A 23890-nucleotide genomic window follows, 5' to 3' on the forward strand; every position below is an offset into this window, starting at 1 on the left:
TTTCATCCTAACAGTCAGACTTTTACTGTGCAGAAACGACTTCGGCTCTGTGTAAATATATTGGCTTTTACAAAAGCAGAATCTGTTTTTCCATAGCCTGTTATCTGCTTCAGCCAACACTAATGGTAATGGTTTAAAGACACTAACGGAACTATATCATCTGCAAAGAGTTTAGCTAAGGCAGCTCAGTTAACCAGTTGGTAGCACTGCTGCCTTGGATCAAGACTGTTTCGGGTTTGATTCCTAGCGTGGGATCTTTCTGCATTGAGTTTGCATGTTCTCCCTGAATATCGTGGGTTCTCTCCGGGTACTCCAGCTGCCTTACACACTCCAAAAAAATGACTGTTAGGTTAATTGGATTCTCTAAATTCTCCTTAGGTCTGAGTGTGTGTGTGAATGGTTGTTTGCCCTGTGAGTCTCTGTGTTGCCCTGCGATGGACTGGCGACTTGTCCAGGGTGTACCCTGCCTCTCGCCCGTAGACAGCTGGAGATAGGCGCCAGATCCCCTCGCGACCCCGCTTGGGATAAGTTTGACAGAAAATGGATGGATGGATGGATGGATGGATGGATGGATGGATGGATGGATGGATGGATGGATGGATGGATGGATGGATGGATGGATGGATGGATGGATGGATGGATGGAGTGAAACTAAACTATTAGAGTTTCAACATCAGGTTCTCTTCTGGATTCATAAAGATCACAAACAGAGTTAGGTAGGTGCTAATGATATATTTGGTTATAAAGAGAGCAGAAATCTCAACAGAGCGAAAAGAGTTGAAAGTTATTCATGCAAAGTTTGATCTTTGGCGAAAACACGAAAAACAACTAAAGAAACGATCAGAGCCTCAGCACAGTGCTCTCCTCATCCAGGTTCAATTATTTGTAATAGGCTGGTCTAAGAGAACCTCTCTCAGTTTAATGAGCCATTTCTGCACCATGATGAGTTTGTAGCTCATTGTTTGGCTGAAGCAGATTTATTGTTCTGGCTCCCTTCCTGTCAGCAGCAGCAGCAGACTGAAGTATGTATTCAGAGAGTAAAAACGAAGATAGGAAGGTCATACAGAATAAATCGTGGTGAATGAGGGTGATGTGCATATAAAAAGTTCATAAAGTAACAAAAAATTAGGTGAACAACTACAGAAACTAGTTTAGTGATATAGTGGGTGATGCAAACAAAACTGACGGTTTAGGAGCCCTTTTGAAAAAAAAAAATCAAAAATGAAAACAATTACAAGTTAACCTTTAACAGCCTCCACTGGGCATTAATAGGAACTGCATGAACTGTGCAAACATTTCTCCTCCCTCATAAATCTCCCTTCAAGCTATAAAATCTCACACTAAATACCAGCATTTTAATAAAGATGAGTCTCCAATAGATTCAGTTTTCTCTATTTTGGATTTTAACGCTCATAACTGAGACTGATGCTCTTAAAAATGATCTGGTTTGAATTGATTTTCAGACAGAAGGGATTCAGATTCGTTCACACTCTGATTCTCACTTTGTTTCTCTGCCAACCTCCTCCGTCTTTAAATCTCTGCCGCCCACCAAATATGTCCATCCTAATGTAAAAGCGCAATCCTTCTTATTTTGAGACCCACATTTTAAAAAAACACTCATGGGTTAAAAAAAAGTGCTCTGCCCATTGAGTTTAAGTCTTTAGTCAGAGGTGGGGTTTTACTGTAGGAACTATATAATCTTGGTTATTTGAGGATGAGAGGTGGGAGGTAATATTCTGAGCAGTGCCTACATGCTGTTGTGTCATCTGATGCCTCACAGAACAGACAGAGATCGCATGAAACTGTTGAAGTTGAATTAATAATTGATCATCGTAATGCTGCAAGAGTTCAAACAAAATTACTGCACAGCAAAAACTACACTGCAAAAACAGTCTAGAAATAAGTAAAAATGTTGAAAATCAAGTGTATTTAGCCTTCATTTCAGGAGGTAAATAAGCTAATCTGCAATGAGACAATGCAAATGTTTTTTTCTTATTTTAAATGTAAATTGCCTTGTTCATTAGCAAAGTGTCTCACTTTCCTCCTCAATTCAAGAACAAATGCACTCGATTTGGATTTTTTTCTAGTATAATTTGGAGCCAATGATGTCTGGGAGTAGAGGTCCAGTGTTTCTGCAGCCCTAATAGTAACTCATGGATTCATTAACAGATAAATGAAAGAGTCAAAATAAAAGAAAACAAACTTCACATGATACAGGTTTAATAAGACATATTATGGAGATTTGTTTTGGTAATACTGTCAGAAATAAACCTAAAATGTATTTAATTTGATATACAATAATTTCATATTTTAATGTTAGTGTCTGTCTACAATGACACATAACAAGTTTCATAGTTTTTGGTTTCTTTTTATATATAAGATCTGCTTTATGTAAAGATGTGTACGTTTTGTTATAGAGATAACTATAATATATATATATATATATATATATATATATATATATATATATATATATATATATATATATATATATTATATATGTAAGCCTTAAATGGCCAAGCTCCATCTGATATCAGAGATCTGATTGTTCCTTATGTTCCTAACAGAGCACTTCGCTCTCAATCTGCAGGTTTACTAGTGGTTCCTAGAATTTCTAAAAGTAGAATGGGAGGCAGATCTTTTAGTTATCAGGCTCCTCTCCTGTGGAACCAACTACCAGTTTTAGTCCGTGAGGCAGACACCCTGTCTACTTTTAAGGCTAGGCTTAAAACTTTCCTTTTTGATAAAGTTTATAGTAAGGGTGGCTCGGGTTATCCTGAGCTATCTCTATAGTTGTGGATGGGCTCTCTCCATCCTCTAACATGGGAGCTGGCTCAGAGCTCGTCTGCCTGGCTGTGTTTCCTGGACGGGGCCGCCTTTTACAGCTGCTTTTTCTATCTCTGCTTCTGTCTCCTTGAACCCCAGTCGGCCTCAGCAGATGGCCGCTCACACTGAGCCTGGTTCTGCTGGAGGTTTCTTCCTTTTAAAAGGGAGTTTTTCCTCTCCACTGTCGCTACGAGCATGCTTAGTGTGAGGGATTGCATTCCAGTCAATGAGTCGATGCAATCAACTGGTTTTCCTTAGATAGAAAACTTTGAATCAATCTGACTGGATGATCTGGTGAACTGTAAAGTGCCTTGAGATGACATGTTGTGAATTGGTGCTATAGAAATAAACTGAATTGAAATGTTTCCTCTTCTAACTCCTGTCCCAGACAAACTCATAATGTCTAAAATGACCAAGTGAAATAATCATTTTAATATATATAAAATTGTTATCCTTATATCTCTAACCCCAGTAGAGATCAGGTAGTAGTGTGCGCTCCCACCTTGTCCAGGCAGCTGACTTTCTCCGTGGGGTAGACGATCTTCCCACAGCGGGCGCACTGAGGGTTCATCCTCCGGACCTCCTCTGGGCTCTCAGCTTCTTAAAAGTCCGTCTGCTCCACAGAGATTAGAAGGAAAAAAAAAATTCCTGTTGGAAAAAAAGCCGTTTAATAGAAACAGAGGAGCCGAAACAGAGAAGAGGGAAGAGAAGAAGTGTGGAGTGTTTTCTCTGAGCGGAGCTCTGGAGCTGGATGCTGCGCTGCTGCAGACTAAAGCTGGAAACAATCAGATGGAAGGAAGATACTTCCTCTACCTTTCAAAATAAAAGCTGAAACGGAAAGCGGAGGAAGCCATACTCATTACCACAGTATGAATAGGTTAGAATATATTATAGTACTATCAGTCGTAACTCACTTAGAACACTGATATATATATACTTTTTAATTCAAAGAAGTCATTCAGCCTCCTAATATTCTCTGCAGAACCAAATTAAATCCTCATGTGGTTCAGCTGAGGTGAAACCGTTGCTTGTTGGCTCTTTGGGTATGAGATTTAGTTTAAAGATACTTATTAACTATGTGTCGTGTTATTTAATCAACTGTATTTAAATTGTTTCTTTTCATATTTTAGGTGAATCTGATTTTTTTATAACAGGACAGTATATTCAGATGAAGTTTTTTTTATCCATCCATCTACTCCTGCTTATTCCTTCAGGGTCCCGGTGGGGCCGGTGCCTATCTCTGGCAGTCTATGGGCCAAAGGCAGGTTCACCCTGGACAGGTGACAGTCTGTCACAACACAGCCATGCACACAACTAAAGACAATTTAGAGAAGCCAATTAACCTAACAGTCATGTTTTTGGACTGTGGGAGGAAGCTGGAGTACCCGGAGAGAACCCAAGCATGCTCAGGGAGAACATGCAAACTCCATGCAACCCGTGTATTTTTTATGTTAGGCTCGTATAACCTTACCTTGTAATATTTTATGTAAATATATGCCTTTTGTCCCATCTCCAGTCTAAGCTTTGGTTCTAATTTCTCATTGTCTACAATTTGTTTCTTTTAAATGTTATATCTATTATTTTTATTTTTATTGTTTATTTAATATATAATATCTAACATTTTATAATGTTTGTCTCTCTGTTTTAAACCTCGAAGGAGAACTTTGTTTTCTACAGTATACAATAAACATTGCTCTTAAAATGTTTGACTTGATTTTCATAATTGCTTCAACTAGTAATGAAGCCACTTTCTGCTACTCTCATGAAAAAACATAACTCAGGGCTTACCTATCTCATGTTATAGAGATAGTATCTCATTATTAAGAAATAGCAAAGTTCAAACTATGATATTAGATTGTTTTTTGTCTGATTTGTCATGCGAGTAAAGGAAACGGGCTTCCATAGCCTCTCACACAGCTGACAGACTGAAAGATTGTAGGACTCTCAGGTGTTTCTTGGATTTCTTCTGCTTCTTCAGGACTTCATTTTCTGATCCTGCTCATAAGCTGAACAGTATGAGCCCAAACCTTCTTTAGCTGAAAATCAGCTCAAAAACAGGAGACAAGGAAGTGGCTCCCCCTGCTGGCTATGCAAAAGAAACAAGCTTAGGATAGTTCAGATGATATGAAATAAAATATATATAAACATTTTTGAAAAATCTAATCTGAATACAACAGAAGAAATCTATTTCAATCTGCATCATTGGAAAAAACTTAACGGACCTGTTATTTTTGAATTAATCAAACTGCCCATTAGACTGAAACTAAACATGTTTTTATATTTTAATGTCAATACGTTCAAAAACCTGTTGATATTTAAGTAGGAAAGCTTTAAATAAAAGGCTTCTGCGTTCAAACATAGTTTATATCTACAGAGCCATTAGACATAAGGAGAATGTTTTGGTTTCAATCAAATTTGGTGAAATATGCATTCAGATCTAAAAACATAACAGAAAGAGACGTGCTAAACCATATAACCTCCTGGATATTCAGCAACCTTCTACTGAGGAAGTTTAAGGATAAAGTTAAACTTCTTTTGGTGAATTTGGCTTTGACTTGTGCTCAAAGTGTTATTTAATAATGGCATTTGAAACCATATAAAAAGCGAAGCAAGAATATTGTTAAACAAAGGCCCATTAATGAAAACAAACCATACATTATGAAGCTGTTATTCAGCTAGGATACAAATAATCCTCAAAAACGTTCAGTGAAAAATATGTTTTATTCTAACATTTGTGTTTAAACTCAGATGTGAAAGCAAAAACAATTGGTAAAAAAAAAACAAAAAAAACATGTATAAGCAAATAAAATTAGTCCCTTTTTTAAATTAATAAATGGTTATATTAGGATTTCCAGAGTGCAGCCACAGAAATGTATTTTCTAGAAGCAGAATCACTTTTTTAATGCAAGGATTTTAATATCTATTTCCTCTTTTCCTATTTTAAATGGCTGGGCCTATATAAAGTCTAGGCTAGAACTGGTTGCCATGTGTTAATTATATAGAGCAGGGAAAATAGAAAATCATCAGAATCCATATTAACACTGGATTTGATCATTGTTAAACATATATATGTTTTCCTTTTGCCCAAATAATATAAAATAAAAAATATTAAATACATGTGTATATTTTTTCACATTTATTTTAGTTACATAATCATTGGATTCCTCTGACATTTGAAGTTTTGAAACAAGCAGGGTACTTTCCTGATGTTATAGTTGACTGGGAGCCGTTTCTGCAGACTGATTGAAAACATGACGTCAGTAAGAGAACAGAAGTGTCTAAACAAAGCAAATCTGCACATGTTGCCTTTTCCAAGTGCATAAAATGGAAAGGTTCATTATGGTTGAATACAGTAGCAGTCATTCAAAATGGTCCTTTCCAGTCAAACACCAGCCGAATGGCAGCCCACTTCCCTGCAACTCCCAGCAGAATCCCCTCCAACCTCCAGCCACTGGAGTGACCCCCCCCTCTGGTATACCTTTTTACTCTGACTCCACCCTTTCACTGATTTACAGGGTCTGACCAGGAGATGATGCTTCTCTTTAGATCTTAATCTCCACAAATCAAGACAGAAAGAATATTTTAGCAGAAAGATTGATGTTTTAAAAATGAATCTAAGGGGATCAGCTAAGGGCCCATCAAGGAAAGTGGGAGCAATGTGAATGGCCACTACTGTAGATCTTTCTATTTACACAGAAGAATATGATCTAAGTAAAAGCAAAACAATAAAAAATGAATTAACTCTAGAACCTGTAAATTAGTAAAGATTATAAGCTAATAAAGCACAGCTGTTTTTAACACATGTAAGCCCAGCAGATAATGCCAACAATATGATTTCACAATGACAATAAACTCTTTGTTAAAAGTGTTCTGTTCATTTACACACAGGATTCTCCTGCCTCCAAGAACCAGAGGTGTAATTAAAGAGATGTCTTTCTTTCCTTCGGTGATTTAGAATAGAACCAGTGAGTGTCCTGCTTACTGCTCTGGTTCTGGTTTCTCACAGACGAGACCCACATTTCTACAGAAGTACGGGTCGAGCTCACAGAGAAAGCGGATCATCTCTGAACTTGCTTGGTCACCTTTATTCTTCACTGTGTCGACTAAAACTCGAGCTTTTTCACTTTTGGTCCCCTCCTTTCTAATGAAATCACTCTCTGAGTCAGTGAGGACCTTTTGATCCAAAAGTCTGTCCAGCAAACTATGCAGAACAGGTTCTGATATTTTATCAATGATTTTGGTCCGAGTTTCCTTCAGCTGCTCATCAGAAGTCAGACCTGTTTTTAATCTCTGAGGTAAAAGGCAAACATGTCCCTCCCAGACAGAACTGGAGTCACTCTTCTCTTTCAAACTCAGCTCAATATCTCCAATGATGCTTTTTAAAGTCACCCTGATTAATGTTAGGTAGTCGTAGGATTCTGCATCAAACTCAGCCTCTGTGGGCTGAACCAGAACCGAGTCTTCTCCAGGATCGGTGGACAGAGTGTAAAGCTGATTTGGCCTCAGTTTACAGTGTGGAGGTACGTCGAGGAATGTCTCTAATCCAAACAATTTCTTCCTGGTCCGCTTCACATCCAGAATCACAATATTCTTTGGAAGAAGCAAGACACTGAGGAAAGATGTGACACTGGGTTCAACTGGAGGCTTGTAGAACAGCAGAACCAAGGCTCGGATCGGGTCCGGAGGAGAATCTTCATCTTTGACGTTGCCAAAAGGAGAAAACCCTGTGATGCTGATGATGAGGTGAGTTTCTGTGATTCCCTCAGGTCTGATAAACTCGATTCCTTCATCATGCATGTGAGCGACTGACAGGAAGTGACATCTGCCTGTGGAGCGGATCTCACAGTGAGGGAGATGAAGCTGAGCCACAGACTGCTGCTGACAGCTGATGTCAAACAGAGGTCCTGCAGGCTTCTTGCCATGTCGGCTCAGTAACCTTCTGTCCCAAGGAACAATCCTGTAGGACACATCTCCTTCTCCCTTCATGTCAAACACCAGGCCGCTCACTCTGCACTGGTACAGGCCTGGACTGGAGCACCGGAACCAGTAGATTCCATCTCCTTCATCATCACTGAAATCTGGAGTAAACTCCTTAAAGCTGCTTTGGAGCTTCATGTTGGGTAAACTTGGAGATCGGGGGAAGCTGCTGATGGGCAAAGGAGAGCAAACTGAGGGATGGGATGAAGGTGACAATAAGGACAGGTTTGGAGTGTATCCTAAACCTAGAGGGCTTAGAGTAAGAGGCGCTGGCTCCTCAACCTCGAGTAGTAGTTCAACGTCTGGTTTACTTCCCTCAGAGCTTAGAGATTGGCAGATGCTGCTCTTTCTGCTTACTACAGGCTCATCAGTATCTCCTTCCATTTCAACAGATGAGCTACAGCTGGCAAACTGCGGTCAAATTAGAGTGTCATAGCTAAAAAGCAAATTTATACTTGGCATTGGGTGTGAGGGAAATTACCCCGTCGTGGAAGATAGGTGTTCAAGCGGAGTGTCATAGGTCTTATCAGACTGTCTTGCCTCTTTATTGGTTTCTCTTCTTTCTTCCACATCACTTTCCTTTTGGCCCACTGTTGAGCATCCACTGCTGCTCGGTTGACCTTCCTCAATCACCGGAAGTTCTAGTTTTGACTTTTTTATTGGAATGCTCAGAACTAGTTTGTCTTTTTCTGTAGAGATGTCTTCATCTTTCTTTGTTGAGTCTGGTGAAGCTCTGGGTGGAGAACTTTTAAATCTACGTTTCATCTTATGTGGTGTTTAGTAATTCCTCTAAAGAATCTGGTGATTTGTTTTCCTCTCTTCTTTATTAGATTTGCCTGGAAAATAAAGAATTGATGATGAGAAAAAAATATATACTGTTTTTACATCTAAAAAAAATGTAAAAACACAAAAAAAGTATTTCTAACCAGATCTAGCACACTGGGTTGTCTCAACTTTGCAGTGGAGTTTAATAGTAATTATAGGAAAAGAAAACGGACTTCAAAAGACCATCTGTGAAGAAAGAAAAGAAATGGTAAAACATCAAAAAAATAAAAACCCTGAAAATATTCCTTTCTATTGCTGGAAAATATTTCAGATGCAACATTAGGTCCTTACGCTTCGCTCACACATATGTTATTTTTCTGTAGTTCAGATGAAATACCGGCCTTTCTGGGTACATCTTATTAAATAGTCTTTGTCCAAAATGGCTTTCTCTGAGCTGCTATGCAATGAACTGAACTGAACTCAACAATCTGAACAAATGTCTGAATCTTTGTAACAGGGTCGATTGTAGGATCAGAGGTTTAGGGATGCTGAGCAGCCAGAGAGGACAGCCATGATTCAATTCACTGTTTTCTACATAAACATTTTATACATTTTTGAAACTTGCTCAGTGCATTTTACCACTTACTCACTACATTATTCACTAACGCATCCTAAATGTGACTTTTGCCAAATACCCAACAAGCAAAGCACAAAGCAGTATTTGTTATGGAAGAATATTCCAACCATCTGAACCAGTTTTCCTTTTTGTGTGCCAAACTGAGTAAGTGGGAACTAAAACAGTTCTAGCAGCTTCAAGTCGTAGGGAAGCGGCTGTTCTAACCATTGCATTTCTGAATTCTCCTGAGTGGCGCGACACGAGTGAATAAAGTGAATGTGATTGGTCATAAATCAATGGGCGGGATTGTTGTGGTGGAAGGTTTGCAAGCAAGGTTGATTGTGGCCGGAGTCTCGGAAGAAAGTGGGGACAAAGATGTTCTGTAAGAGGATGCCAGGGCGTCAGAAGCTTGGTTTGGTGTAGAAGGCTTCCAGCCGTACATGTTTGAGCCCTTGCCTTGCAACGCTGCCAGTTCTGTTAGCTCTACGCCTGCCGAAGACACAGACGTCCATCCCCGTGAACACTTAGATGGAAATCAATGGGAAAGGAAATGATTCTTATTTCTTATTTCAACTGTTGCGTATATTAGCTGCGAAATATGAATCAAGATGCTATGACTGAAAAAATGTGATTGACAGATGACCGCTGATATATGATTGGCCGAATTTAGGTGTTCAAGCTGACGTATAACTAACTGGCCTGCAGAAGATAACAAAAAAACCCACAGATTTTAAGACGGGGTTTTTTTTTTTTTTATATGGTCTGGTAAAGACTACATTTATATACCCGTTTGAGCCAGAATGATTTGACATTTAAATATGACTTCCCTACGAATTTCAGGACCAGTAGTCTTATCTCATACACTAAAAAAGGCACAATTTGAGATCCTTTGGCTTGGTGGCTGCCATGCTGCTTTTTTTGTGTCTCATTTTCTTCTCTTTGCCTGCTCTGTTCTTTTCTTCATAAAGTGAAATGAAGCAAGTAGTAAACCATATAGATGATTAGGAAAATGTAATAAAGATGTTGCTTAGACAGAAGTCGACTGATATATTAAAGGTATGGGTGCTTCTGGAAACCGTAAAAATATAGGGTGATCCTCGAAAACAATACGTTTCTGATTTATTAAGAGATAAACTTTGATTTGGGCTACTTTTACCTCAATTTGGCTCTTTACATTTTCTTTTTTGCAACAAAAAAAAATCTAATTTCCTTGATGGGGCTGTCTGTACTAAGACTCACACCCAACAGGACTTATAATGTTAATGGATATCCAGTTAGCTGTTCATTTATTAGCACCTTTGCATATGACAGCAGCTGGGTTCTCTCATTCCAGTTCAAACAGGAGAGGGGTACAGAAGTATGGAAGTAAATCTGTGTCGCTGGGATTTGAATTAAAAATGCCACTGAAATTTAAATGTTGTATGTTTGTACTTACTGTTTCAGTGTTAAAATATATTCAGAACATATTTTTGACCTAAAAAAAATTTATTGTCATTATTTCTACACAGTTGAAATTTCATTTGTTATTTTTTCTTTAAGATAACATTGACATTACTATTTCAAAGTGATTACATTTTCAATACTTATTTTTCAGTTAAATTTTTCAGTGTTAAAAAAAATCTGCATATAAAAAAAATTCAACCTTTCAAAATTCAAACTCAATATTTTCAGCCTCCTGAGATTCAACTGGCTCCATTTCACTGTCTTAAGTTCGGCGTCTAAATTCAGTGTAAAAAGCGAAGGGTTACTTCAGGTCACAGACGTTAGCAATGGATTGTGGTGTCCAAAAACCCAGCCAATCCCGTTACGTTTTCTTAGTCACGTGACGTGACACTTGTGGCGCTCATACTGAAGGAAAACCAGCATCACAGAGCTGGTCATGGAAGCTAACGCTAACTCAACTGTGAGTTTATTACTTTCATTTTTCTGTAGTAGAGTTAGCGTTAGCTTGCAGGACCGGCTCCATCATGCTGGTTTTCCACAAGCGCCATGTCACGTGACAAAGAAAACGTAACGGGATTGGTTGGGTGTTGGACGCCACAATCCATTGCTAACGTCTGTGACCTGAAGTAACCCTTCGCTTTTTACACTGAATTTAGAAGTTTCAATTTCACAGTGGAGCCATGAAAAGTAGTAATATATATATATATATATATATATATATATATATATATATATATATATATATATATATATATATATTTATATATAAATATATATATATATATATATATATATATATATATATATATATATATATATATATATATATATATATTTATTAGGGATGGGACGATTTATGAAAACCGTCAGAATCGTTCGGTTCGACTGTCTCGGTTCGGTTCGCATGTGTTTCGTTCGGTTCATGCGCTGCTCCTTTTTCTCATAGAGGAAGCGATTACACTCCAGAGCAAAAGGTGGCAGTGCTGCGACCAAAGCCAACCGCCAGTAGTAAACAAGAAGAAGAAGAAGCGAAGCAGCTTAGCCGGGTGTAGCAGAAAAAAATCAGTTGTTGTGGAGAATTGTGTCGGACTGGCGAGTGGGAAAGAACAGGAGTTGGAAGACGCGCCAGCAGCACGTTATAGGTCTGCTGTATGGGAGCGCTTTGCATTTAGAGTGACCTACGATGACGGCGGAAAGAAAGTTGTGGATAAAAGTGCATCAGTGTGCAAGCATTGTGCAACACGTTTTGTATACGCTAACAGCAACATGTCATGCTAACCCCAAAATCCCTCATACTCCGTCAGCAACCCCCGCTCCGCCCCGCTGCGCTCCAGACCGGCTGCTCAAAGCAAAGCCTACAGCCTCCACTGTGGCTTCGTCTGCTCCCCTCTGAGTCTTTTTTGACTGCACAGCCTTTGTCTGGAGATCTTGACTGCTCTTTTCTGTAGTTGGGCACCCCTGCTATAGGGTATTTGGTGCTGGTCCTTAAGGTCTCTGAATAGGGTGTGTAACATGGGTTGGGCTGAAAATGGTATATTTGCTGTCCAAGAGCTCTAATGCAAGCCTGGTTAAAAGCCCTAGAATGAAACGACAGGTTTTCTTCCTTTTATGGTATGATCATGAATATTTAGATGAGCTGTGCTCTGATTGGTTGGTTTACAATGTCCTACTTTTCATACCTAAAAAAATATCCAGGGGGGAATTTCAAAATCGTCCGGGATTTTGGTCGACTACATTTCAGCACGGAGTCGAAACACACAAGGTATTCGAACCGAGCCGTCAGCTCAGGGGCTGGTCTGGGAATCACGTTGGATTGGGGCAGGGAGTCAGCGGGGGACGGAGCGACCTAACCCGACCTGGTGAGGGTAGCCTGGACACCGACAGCCCGTGCTCCCCCCCGCCTGCCTTACCAGCCCCCCTCCTCCAGCTGAGGACGGGCGGCTCATGGCTCTCTACTGAGGTCCAGTCCAGTCAGCGGCCCAGCAGTCGACACTTCATCCCATAGATATCCATAATAAAGGCTAGATGTCTTACGGCGGAGTCTCAAACGTCATCACCGGCGGCCATCTTGCCTCAGGCAGGCTTTCTGGTTTGCTCTGTGGAACCTAATGTAAGGTGAGTAATCAGCACGAACACAAATACTCTTACCTCAATGAATTCTTGACGAATTTACAAACAGTTTGGTTTCTTACAAACATTATGAACGTGGCTATCATTCTTGATGCTTGAACATGTCGAAATTGCAGATTTTCTTGTCGAAAAATGACTTAATCGCGCAGCATAGTTGTGCATCACGGCTACTTGCGCAAGTTATCAAGGCTGAGATTATTAGTCAATTATATAGGTTTTACTGACACCAATAACGATTGTATGACAATTAATCTTTGGTGTAAATTACAGTCTTTGTGGATGTGGTTGTAGTTATTAGTTGGCTAATAACAATAATCTGAGTGTTGTTGTATTTTCCTTATTAGCCTAACGTTAGCTGGCTAATAACAAGAAGCTGCGAAGTGAGACCTAACGTTAGTAAGTTAGCAGCTAACGTTACAGTTTAGCTAGCTGCTAACGTTAACCAGCAACTTTACATCAGTGGAAGAGGCAGATTTTAACATGATTTCCAATCGATTTGGTCTGTCAACACATCTTACATTATGTAACAGGAATTTGCTGGGTTTATTAAAAGGAAGATGCCAGAATTTTTCTGACATAATAGTATTACAAGATTGTTGTTGACTCAAAGCTTTTATAAGTTTGTATTAGTTTCATTTGGACAACTTAAAGATGGTGTTGTGCCAAACATTTTCAACTTTCCAGCTCATCTTCAAAGGGCATGTGTATCATTGAAATTTAATCACATATTGATATACCAATCTTATACACTGTGAATTGTTGTTGGTCACTTTTGTTTTTGTTTCTGCAGGTTATATAATGGGTAAGCAGGAGGAGAAGATCTTCCATCCCCGTTTGCTGACATTCCTGCGCTAGTACATGACCACAGCTACCTTCCTGTCCGCTTTGATGGCCTTGTGGACAACGCTCTCTTGTACATTACACAGAAGCTCAATAAAACCTTCCTTTTCAAAGGGAATTAGCCAAGCTATGTTTTTTTGGTCATTTTTTAAATCTGTCTTCCATGTGTATACCATCACAGTAGTGTAGGTGGGGATTTCAACATGCTACATCTATATATACTTGTGAAGGGGACTATTGTACCAATTTTAATAGCAAATAAATGTCACTTTTATAATGGTTTAAAAATAGGAACTTTTGTGTAATTACCCCTGATATATAATCCGAATAGTCAACATGAAACTTCAAAGTGTTACCTTTAATTTGAAACCTGGATTATGCTTTTACAATAACAATAATATTCATATTATAAAAGTATGTATGTAAATATAAATAAATTAGGACTGTGAAATAATTAATCACACCCAAATAAAGGTGTTTATTTATATTTATATATATATATATATATATATATATATATATATATATATATATATATATATATATATATATATATTTATATATGTATATATATATAGGTATCTATATCTATTTATATAGATATATCTATATATACACTATATTGCCAAAAGTATTTGCTCACCTGCCTTGACTCACATATGAGCTTAAGTGACATCCCGTTCCTAATCCATAGGGTTCAATATGACGTCGGTCCACCCTTTGCAGCTAGAACAGCTTCAACTCTTCTGGGAAGGCTGTCCACAAGGTTTAGGAGTGTGTTTATGGGAATTTTTGACCATTCTTCCAGAAGCGCATTTGTGAGGTCGCACACTGATGTTGGACGAGAAGGCCTGGCTCTCAGTCTCCGCTCTAATTCATCCCAAAGGTGTTCTATCGGGTTGAGGTCAGGACTCTGTGCAGGCCAGTCAAGTTCATCCACACCAGACTCTGTCATCCATGTCTTTATGGACCTTGCTTTGTGCACTGGTGCACAGTCATGTTGGAAGAGGAAGGGGCCAGCTCCAAACTGTTCCCACAAAGTTGGGAGCATGGAATTGTCCAAAATGTCTTGGTATGCTGAAGCATTCAGAGTTCCTTTCACTGGAACTAAGGGGCCAAGCCCAGCTCCTGAAAAACAACCCCACACCATAATCCCCCCTCCACCAAACTTTACACTTGGCACAATGCAGTCAGACAAGTACCGTTCTCCTGGCAACCGCCAAACCCAGACCCGTCCATCAGATTGCCAGATGGAGAAGCGCGATTCGTCACTCCAGAGAACGCGTCTCCACTGCTCTAGAGTCCAGTGGCGGCGTGCTTTACACCACCGCATCCGACGCTTTGCATTGCACTTGGTGATGTATGGCTTGGATGCAGCTGCTCGACCATGGAAACCCATTCCATGAAGCTCTCTGCGCACTGTTCTTGAGCTAATCTGAAGGCCACATGAAGTTTGGAGGTCTGTAGTGATTGACTCTGCAGAAAGTTGGCGACCTCTTCGCACTATGCGCGTCAGCATCCGCTGACCCCGCTCCGTCAGTTTACGTGGCCTACCACTTCGTGGCTGAGTTGCTGTCGTTCCCAAACACTTCCATTTTCTTATAATACAGCTGACAGTTGACTGTGGAATATTTAGGAGCGAGGAAATTTCACGACTGGATTTGTTGCACAGGTGGCATCCTATCACAGTTCCACGCTGGAATTCACTGAGCTCCTGAGAGCGACCCATTCTTTCACAAATGTTTGTAAAAACAGTCTGCATGCCTAGGTGCTTGAATTTATACACCTGTGGCCATGGAAGTGATTGGAACACCTGATTCCAATAATTTGGATGGGTGAGCAAATACTTTTGGCAATATAGTGTATTTTGTCCAGTCTTGCCCATATTGATTTTAGTCCATCCATAGGCTGGTTAATATTAACTGCTCTTATTCTGGCCGCATGCTCACTTGACTCCTTGCCAAGCCACTTCACCATCAGATCAACTTCTTCACTAGGTGTCAGCCCTAGTGGTTCTATAGCACTGATGAATGAAGCTCGCCATGCTTGATAATGTTCTGCAGTATCATCAAATTTGACCAGACCAGATGTTATGACTTGGCTGCGTGCTAAAAACCTTGCCAGATCAAATGTGGGATTTCCTGAATTTACGTTAAAGGTAGGAACATCAGTTTTCACATTAACATTGTGCATTGAGTCACCTCTGTGGTAAGAGTTGAAGTTGGGGGATTGTTTAATGTGTCCTCCTGTCATGTCTGGCTGATGAATGGGAAGAGACTTAAATTCATCTGAGGCTGCATATTGTTGCGTGGTTACAGCAGCAGGCACAGGTACTGTATATTGTTGCATGTTAACAGCATTGGGTATAGTGTTAGGTGGGTGTGAGTGAGCCCCCTGATCCTTGTAGTTGTACTGACTGAAGTAAGATGACTGCTCTTTTACATAGTCTTCTGTCCTTTTCAGTGTTTGTTTGGCTACAGGACTGCGCTCAGATGTCTCGCTGTATTTTCCTTCCTCTATGTCTGCTGCTACTGCCTCAAATACTTTTGCTTCAGCATTAGCAGCTGTAAGTTCCCTTTGGAGAGTGAGTGCACGCAGTGATGCTTCAAGTTTTGCCTTCTCAATCTGAATATGTGTCTCTTTTTCATGAAACTCCAGTTTAGCTTTAGCTGCTTCAGCCTTAGCTCTTGCTTTAGCTGCAGCCAAACTGACAGAGGAGCATGTAGATGACCGTGAGGCTACAGAACGGACGTGGTACACTGTATCTATATCCATGTCCTTATTTGATAGCACATCACTTGCCTTCTGTTCATTACCTTTGTTGTCCATGGCTCAGACGTTGTCTTTTTCTTTGTCTCTTCTGCATGGGACGTCTTTTTACTGTCCTGGCCTCGCTAAGCACTGTGGCCTTCAGCAGTAACTCAGCTATACAGGTAGCTAAACACTTTCCCATTCGTCCACCAAGAAGCACTGCATTAGGTTCTTTAGCAGGGTTTAATGAGAATCGTGTAAAACTGTAACACACAAAGATACAGAAAATGAATGCCAGCTAAGCTAACATTGGGCTAATACAAGTAAAAATGTCTATCTTCACATAAAACATGTCAACAGGTTATGAATTATGATTAATATGACAGGCAAATTAGAACAGTACTTACAGACGATGCCGTTTTGCACTTAGATTAAAGAAAACACAACAAAAACTGCTTCTTTCAGAGCAAATGGATGAACAGGCTTTCTTCCTTTCTGGTAAACAAGTTGTAGTAATAAAAGTGACCACAAGATGGCGTTTGTGAACTAGCAATACACACAATTATAACATTTGCCACTAGGTGGCCTCAGTAAATGAACTAAACATTGAATAACATTAAGTTAAACAAGTTCCATTACAAACGGTTTCAAATAACATCTATGCCATGTCTATTTACATTTAAATTGTTGATAGATTTCTGCATCACTGCTGACTTTGATTATATACAGTTGGGTGTAAATTGTTAATTTTGAGGAAAATTTTGGTTAAAACTGCTATGAAATTCAGATAAAATGTAAAGGATTTCTGAAATTTTGAAATAGGACTTTGTCTTGAAGCGTGGGACAATGATAAGGATGTTTGGTATTTAGTAGAACAATATGCAATTCATAATTATTTGACCAAGGGCAATTCCATCACAACTTTTATAAGTATCAGTACTTGGACATTCTAGAGTTTGTTCTAATTCTTTAATGAGTTTGTGAGGTTGTGATTTTAGAATTTGTAGTTGATATTTGGCACAAGCAGAGTGAATGTCATCGAGGTATTGACGTTTATTGATTTTGAACAGTAAGTGTCATTATTTTCTTAATTCTGGCACATCCGATCGTGGACTATTTTAACAAATTTCTGTTTATTCTTTTTGCAGTTCAGGATTTGGGGCAGTTGGCCGTTTGTGCTATAACAACAACAAATCTAGCGCCACACGGGAGGAGGCATCACAAGATAAATTTTATTTATGATAGTGAAAGTAACAAAATGTGGCAAATATAAGTTTTGCTTTTTAATTACTTTGTATTATTTTTTCTCTGGCAGTTCTCCTTCCTTCTGACTTGATGGCGATCTTGGGGGAAGGGTCTTTTAAGCTCAGAGATCATGGGAAGATGTATTTGAAGGGATCTTCTTGATTACCGCATCAGGCCGCTGTTGGCCGCTGAACAAAGACATGATGATGCTGAACTAGGCCCATCTTCTGCTGGACTGTTGTATGAAAGCCGAACGCTGTTGAGCGATTACGAAGGTCAGTGAAAGCGAACTGTTCTCCTGCTGTACCTGGCAACAGATGTCTCCTTTGACTGTTGCTTTTCATGCCTGGCTGAAAACAAAAGGGACTCAGGCGTTATCTGTGGGAGTCTTCTATGGCTGGAAATCAGCAGTGAGTCGGGACCACAAAGATCATAGACAAACCCGGACGGGGGCTTCAGTAGATGACTGGTCTGCTGGTTTCTATGTCCTGCTCTGTCGACCACGAAAGGCTGACCAAAGTTCATCAAAGCGGGACTGTATCCAGATGTTTCTGCACTGCTGGAATGACTGCTTCTCTAGACACGTTCTGATTCAGCAGATACAGAATTGGGGCATGGCAAGTCGCTCAGCGGTGGTCCTGTTGTGTGTTCTCATGTTTGATCCTGGATTCTCACCTCTGATCATGTGACCTGGGCGCCAGAGCCCACTCCTGGGGTTCCCTTCAGTCTGCAGGTTGGAGACGAAATGGGTGCCAACACAACTTGGTAGTGGTGAATAAGTTCTTTTCTTTAAATTTTTGTAGTGTGTGATGCCATTGTTCTCTTCTTATTTTAGATATAGCACTGAGGCGCCCTGTTTTCTTCACGTCCTGCAGCCCTGCAGTGTAATTCTAGGTGTTGAGGACAACCCCATCTCCTGGGGTCAGAGGTTTTACGATGCAGTTAGGGGTTGGTGTGCACCAACTGTTACGACACTGCATTCCTCCTCCATGATTCACTCTGTTTGTCTCACAAAATGCTAATGTGTTTTTTTTCCCTTCCTGCCTGAAAAGAATGGGCAGGGACTAATGATTGCAATTACATTTTTTTAACTATAGCTGAATTGCATTGTGTGTTACGCTTCATCTACTAGGGAAGATGATCTAAATTTTTATTTACATAGTACAGTGGCTACCATTCAGTAAAACTAAATTTAAATTTAAATGGAATTTGAAATTAAGGTGTTAAAGTGGATTGGGTGTCTATAGACTGACTTACTGAGCAAATGACACCAAGTTCTGTGTTGATTTCATAAATTTAATCAAACATTAAATTCTTTGATTGAGGTGTGCAGATTGTAACAGTAACTGGGACACCATGTTTGAATTGCATCCAACTGTGTTACATGAGGCTAAAGTTAGTGGTGATAGCGGATTTCATCTCAATGAGTTGTATAGGATTTTTATTGTATTCTATGACAGAACATTTGTTCTGTTATAGAAACAGGGGGACATGAATGGAATTGATCTGATAGGCAAATTTTTAGTTTGGATCTCTGCATTTACTTTTCGGAAAAAGAGGTTATTGAAGTTAAATCAAAATACATTAAATGTTTTACGGTGTATTACCAGCATTAAAGAAGAGCTAACTATTTGGATATGAAATAAGTAAAATGTATAAATTGAATATACTAAACAAAATATTGACTATCAAATAATTTACATAATAGTGTTCTTAAACTAAGGAAGGTGATCATTGGATTGTTGTATCTCTATTCATATGTTTTAAAATAAGTTGTTTAACTAAGACATCCAGGAAGGTCTAAACTAAAGATTTACATCATTTAATAAATTTAGCTGTATTGAATCTCTCTCCAAAACTGAAAAGGCATTGATAATTGATAAACAATATAAAAAGGGTAATACATTATTCAATTAAATATTTTATAAATAGGTTTTAAATGAATAAATGGATCAAAGGTAAAAATGGTTGAAATTTTTGGGATTTAAAATATGATTGGAATAAAGTAGGTCATTTTTGATATTTAGTGACTCATGTAAAGCAGGCTGATCATTCTTTAAGGTTTTAAAAAATAGAAAATATGATGATTGAAATTAAATTGGTCTAAATTGGAGATTTACAAATTAACAGTTATGGAACTGCTTCTAAAATACAGTTAAGTTTTGGGTTTAACATGATAGGAAACTTTCATTTCTCATGTAGGCCCTATATAAAAAGAGGGTCAAAGGATGGTTAAAATACAGCTCCAAAGTAGCAGATTTATAATACAAAAGGAAGACAGTGAAGCTGTCATAAAGTGTAGGATCAATCATTAACCAATCAACAGGGTTCTCTCCATATGAGCTCCAGACAGGACGGATGTTTCCAGGACCTGCTACCCGCATTCCAGGATGGAAAGGTAAGCTTGCACATTTATCTCATAAAGATTTCTTCAATGAGTTACAGGTCCTGGCAGCAGAATTTACAAAATACCAGACGTCACAGGAACGTCCAGGCTCGGGATCAGTTCGGGGAATCGACTGGGTGCGCCTGATGGTCATCAAAAGAAAGTGGTCTGAACCTCGCTTCGCCAGACCATACCGAGTCGTGGAGAGTACATCTCATGCTGTCCGTCTACAAGAGAGAAGGAGACACGTGGTTCCATTGGAGTCAGCTGAGGAGCCACAACGCACGCTGCAGGGCATACAGGAGAATCTACAGTCTCAACCTGCGGTCGAGGAGTGTCTGAGGGCCATCACAGCGCGGAGGAGGATCTGCATTTCCGGGCAGAAGTCTGCCAAAACCACTTCATTTTCCTGAATTACAAGGCTTAAAAGGCCCAGACAGGCACAATAATCCTGTTCCGGTGTCCTTCCATTGAGAAAAGGAGATTGCACCCTCTCCTTAAACTCACTGTTAAATTGGCATAATACTCCAATTTTCAGTGAGCAACGGACACTCAGGTGAAAACCTGAGGTTTACAACCGAGGAGGAACACGTGAAGGATCCAGCTACAAGATCATCATTAACTTATCTTCTTTTTATTGCTTGTTTTCGTTTTTGCGAACTCTTCAAGAACATTCGTTTCTTTTTGCGCGTATTTTTGGATCGTTTCCTGACGAAGAATTCATATTCATTTTTGAAAGACTATCGAAGGAGCATAGAGACGAACTCTAACTTCTTATTGTTGAATTGTGAAAAAAAAAGAAAAAAAGGTCTTTTGTAATTTTTATGTGTTTATGATGTATTTTTTATGTTGTTATTGTTTTGTATTGACAAATTGTAATTTTTGTGGCCAGTATTGTCTTTTGAGTCTGCTGAGCATTTTTTGGTAATTTCGAGATATCTTGCTTTGGTTTTCTAATTTTATACTTGGGCTAATATTTCTATTGTGTGTTTTCTTCTATTGACATAACTGAGTTTTATGATTTTTCATGTTTGATAAGTGAAATGTATTTTTTAGTTTAGTTTTTACTGGTTAAAATTTTGTGGTTCATCAGGTGAGTATTAAATTGTTGGACAGCGCAAGATACATTTGATAAGTTTAGATTATGGAGTTTAGCTTTAGACACATGACCTGGCAGTGGACCTAGGAGGTGCTGTTTAAAAAGGGGACTGTTATAAAAATTGGGCTAATGTTTTAGTTTTTTAGTATACTAAATAGTTTTTTGGTTCCTCTATTAGAAGGCTTAATCATTTTATTTGTGAGGTCTGTATGTCTCAGACCTCAAAACGGGGACTGTTAAAGAAAAATGATTATTTTTTAGACTTTAATACAGTTAATCTTATGGCATGTGTAAACACTCTCACTTGAACATATTTCTTAATTTTGAACAAGGCTGTGTTAATGATTTAAAACTACTAATGGATAAGTATTTAGACCACCAGCCCATAGAATGAGTATCTCCTGGGGGGTGAATAACAGTTAAGCCTGCAGGAGAGATTTCTGCTTGGTTTACAGAAGGTCAAAAGTCTTTCAGAATAAACAACCAGGGATGGTGAGACCCCCGCATTCCACAAGCTGTCTGTGAGAGCTTATCTTGTGTTTTATGACTTTAGGAATGCTAGATGCCAGGACAAGCTTTCCGCCTTTTCTTGTTAAAACAAAGAAGCAAATGACCCCAGATGTTTGCAGTAAATAAGGGGAAGCCCTAGCAGTGTCAGAGATGGCGTTTGATTGGAGGACCGAGGGCCAGCCCCTTTTTGAATGGATTAGATACAAGAGGATAAAGCCTTCTAAATAGAAGAAAAAGATCAGATTTTGCTCTTGCAAACTCTCCAAAGATGTCTTGTACGTCTTTGCTTTCTTTCCTCCTATGTCAGGTAATGGAATGTATGTCTCTGTTGTTCTGCAGTTTCTGGTGTAGGTTTGTGCATTGTCTTATTTCTAAGTTTATGCATTGTCTTATATTGGATTAAACTCTGTAATTCTGTGACGTCAACACGCAATGTTGGTTTTATTACCAAACGCAGCTCGCCGAGTGGACCTGGGGAAGGGAAGAATCAGAAGCCAATCTTTTTCCAAAGTTAACTATGATTAGAATATTTTCTTCCTTTACACCAGGAAGGAGATGGAGTGTTTAACCGGGCTAAACTGATGAATATAGGATTTGTTGAAGCACTACATGAATACGATTATAAGTGTTTTGTCTTTGCTGATGTAGACCTGGTACCCATAGATGATAGAAACCTCTACAGATGTTCTGAACATCCAAGACATTTGTCAGTGGCTATAGACAAATTTAACTATGTATTATCTTCAGTAACGGCCTTTGGTGGGGTCTCCTTACTGTCAGAGGAGCAGTTCTTGAAGGTCAACGGCTTCTCAAACACTTTCTGGGGCTGGGGGGGTGAGGATAATGATCTCTACAACAGAATCATCTTTCGAGGAATGTCCATATCTCGGCCAAACTCCAACATTGCAAAATACAAGATGATCAAACATCAAAGGGACGTACACAATGAGGTGAATCCAAAGAATGCTATCAAAGCTAAACAAACAGCAAACAATATTGATACTGATGGACTGAATTCCCTAAATTATACTGTCAATGAGATTCTGAAGGACATTATGTACACTTTTATCACTGTGGATGTTCAGGCTCCACCAGGTTAAAGGCCAACACTAGATCCTCGTCTTAATTGAAGTTAAGAAGTTTTAAATTGGAATGGTGACAGACATAGTTTTGTGTTTATATGTATGTGTTTTTAAGAGCAGCAAAAATATGTGATTATACCAATTTGTCCAATTTATTTTAAAAATAAAATATCTTCAATATACATCTATCATGAATGAAACTGTACAGTATCTGGTCCCTCACTAGTCTAGTCTTCTTTACTTTGCCTCAGCTGTAGATAAATAACATATAGCAGAGGCCCTGTCTTCTCATAACATACCAATTTTATCTAATATTTCTCACTGCGGCTCGGTTATTGTGTTTTTTTAAGAAAATATTAATAATTGTTCTATTTGTTCTGATACGGAGGATTTGTTATCAAAGTTTCTGACAGCCTGTGCTGCATCATGTAACCCAGTGGGTCCATTTAAAACCAGGTAGCCTAAGCAGAAATTTATTATACGAAACCTTCTGGTTTTCAGGTGGATCCTTATTCCGCCTTCAGCTTTTTAAGATGCTTTTAATACCATTGAAACCATTTTTTTTTTCCTATTGCAAACATTAGTATTCATTCATGTATGGTACCTGGGGTCTTAAAGCATGCTGTTTTTTAATCTGAACTTGAAAAGCAGGTCTTGATTAATGAACAGCACTTTGGTATAAAGAATCTGTTGTTGTTATTTTTAATTGTGCTTTATAAGTAAAATGAATAAATTGTTGAGGGTGTGTAGAGTTTTGTAGAGGACCCTAATGCAGAGCCGAAGAGGCAGAGAGGATTTCTTTCAGAGATAATGAAGAGGTAGATAATACTGAAGTTATAATCCAGAAAAAACTAGGAGACGCTCTGGGAAACAAACAGAAGGAATAAAGGGAATTACACAGGAATTACACAGGAGGTGTATATATGGGAGATGGAAAAAGTATGGGCTAATCAGCTGATAGGGAGCAGGTGGGGACAGAAGCAACTAGAAACAAGTTAAGGGAGAAGTAAGGGACACTAGGAAAAACAAAGAATAACCAGGAAAACAACAGGATCTAACTGTAACCAGGAAAGAACTTAATTGAAGCTAAAGGGGAAAAACTAATACCAGCTAAAACTAGACCAAGAAATAAATAATACAAAAAATGCTGAAAAGAGATAACTGAAATAATTAACAAGGGAGAGTAAAACTAAGAATTTAAATTGATATAAATGTTGACA

At 38.9% G+C, this 23890-nt stretch overlaps 4 protein-coding genes across 5 annotated transcripts in view; 1 reads left to right on the top strand and 3 right to left on the bottom strand.

Moving 5' to 3' along the window:
• The window catches only part of nebl (nebulette), a 170978-nt gene extending 167381 nt beyond the window's left edge, over nt 1–3597 (bottom strand). The window contains exon 1 of one of the 2 annotated variants that reach the window (XM_038292112.1): nt 3329–3597. In XM_038292112.1, the coding sequence (XP_038148040.1) occupies nt 3329–3397 (69 nt within the window). In that variant the 5' untranslated portion in view covers nt 3398–3597. The remainder of the gene's footprint in view (nt 1–3328) is intronic. The other variant, XM_038292113.1, reaches the window with a different exon arrangement.
• Nucleotides 3598–6401: 2804 nt separating this feature from the next.
• LOC119788008 (caspase recruitment domain-containing protein 8-like) lies at nt 6402–8816 on the bottom strand. The gene is made up of 2 exons (XM_038292117.1): nt 8730–8816; nt 6402–8639 (listed from the first exon to the last, which is right to left on the bottom strand). Exon 2 carries the CDS (start codon nt 8185–8187, stop codon nt 6805–6807), a length of 1383 nt encoding a protein of 460 aa, XP_038148045.1. The 5' UTR covers nt 8188–8639; nt 8730–8816; the 3' UTR covers nt 6402–6804.
• A 2211-nt stretch (nt 8817–11027) lies between these two features.
• Nucleotides 11028–16981, bottom strand: LOC119787993. The gene is made up of 3 exons (XM_038292101.1): nt 16756–16981; nt 15445–16611; nt 11028–11032 (listed from the first exon to the last, which is right to left on the bottom strand). Exons 2-3 carry the CDS (start codon nt 16424–16426, stop codon nt 11028–11030), a joined length of 987 nt encoding a protein of 328 aa, XP_038148029.1. The 5' UTR covers nt 16427–16611; nt 16756–16981.
• Nucleotides 16462–22881, top strand: LOC119787995 (beta-1,4-galactosyltransferase 1-like). Its single transcript, XM_038292102.1, has 2 exons — nt 16462–16513; nt 22114–22881. The coding sequence occupies exons 1-2, from the start codon at nt 16462–16464 to the stop codon at nt 22686–22688; spliced, it is 627 nt and encodes a 208-aa protein (XP_038148030.1). The 3' UTR covers nt 22689–22881.
• Nucleotides 22882–23890: the final 1009 nt, after the last annotated feature.

This window comes from Cyprinodon tularosa, unplaced genomic scaffold (assembly GCF_016077235.1).
Source record: "Cyprinodon tularosa strain WSP-4 unplaced genomic scaffold, ASM1607723v1 ctg308, whole genome shotgun sequence".
Classification (NCBI taxonomy): Eukaryota; Metazoa; Chordata; class Actinopteri; order Cyprinodontiformes; family Cyprinodontidae; genus Cyprinodon; species Cyprinodon tularosa.

Coding starts and splice junctions, on each gene's coding strand:
- LOC119787995 (XM_038292102.1), top strand. CDS start 16,462: ATGGGACGTCTTTTTACTGTCCTGGCCTCGCTAAGCACTGTGGCCTTC. Junction 16,514..22,113: donor AAGCACTGTGGCCTTCAGCA/GTAACTCAGCTA, acceptor AACTATGATTAG/AATATTTTCTTCCTTTACAC.
- LOC119788008 (XM_038292117.1), bottom strand. CDS start 8,187: ATGGAAGGAGATACTGATGAGCCTGTAGTAAGCAGAAAGAGCAGCATC.
- LOC119787993 (XM_038292101.1), bottom strand. CDS start 16,426: ATGGACAACAAAGGTAATGAACAGAAGGCAAGTGATGTGCTATCAAAT.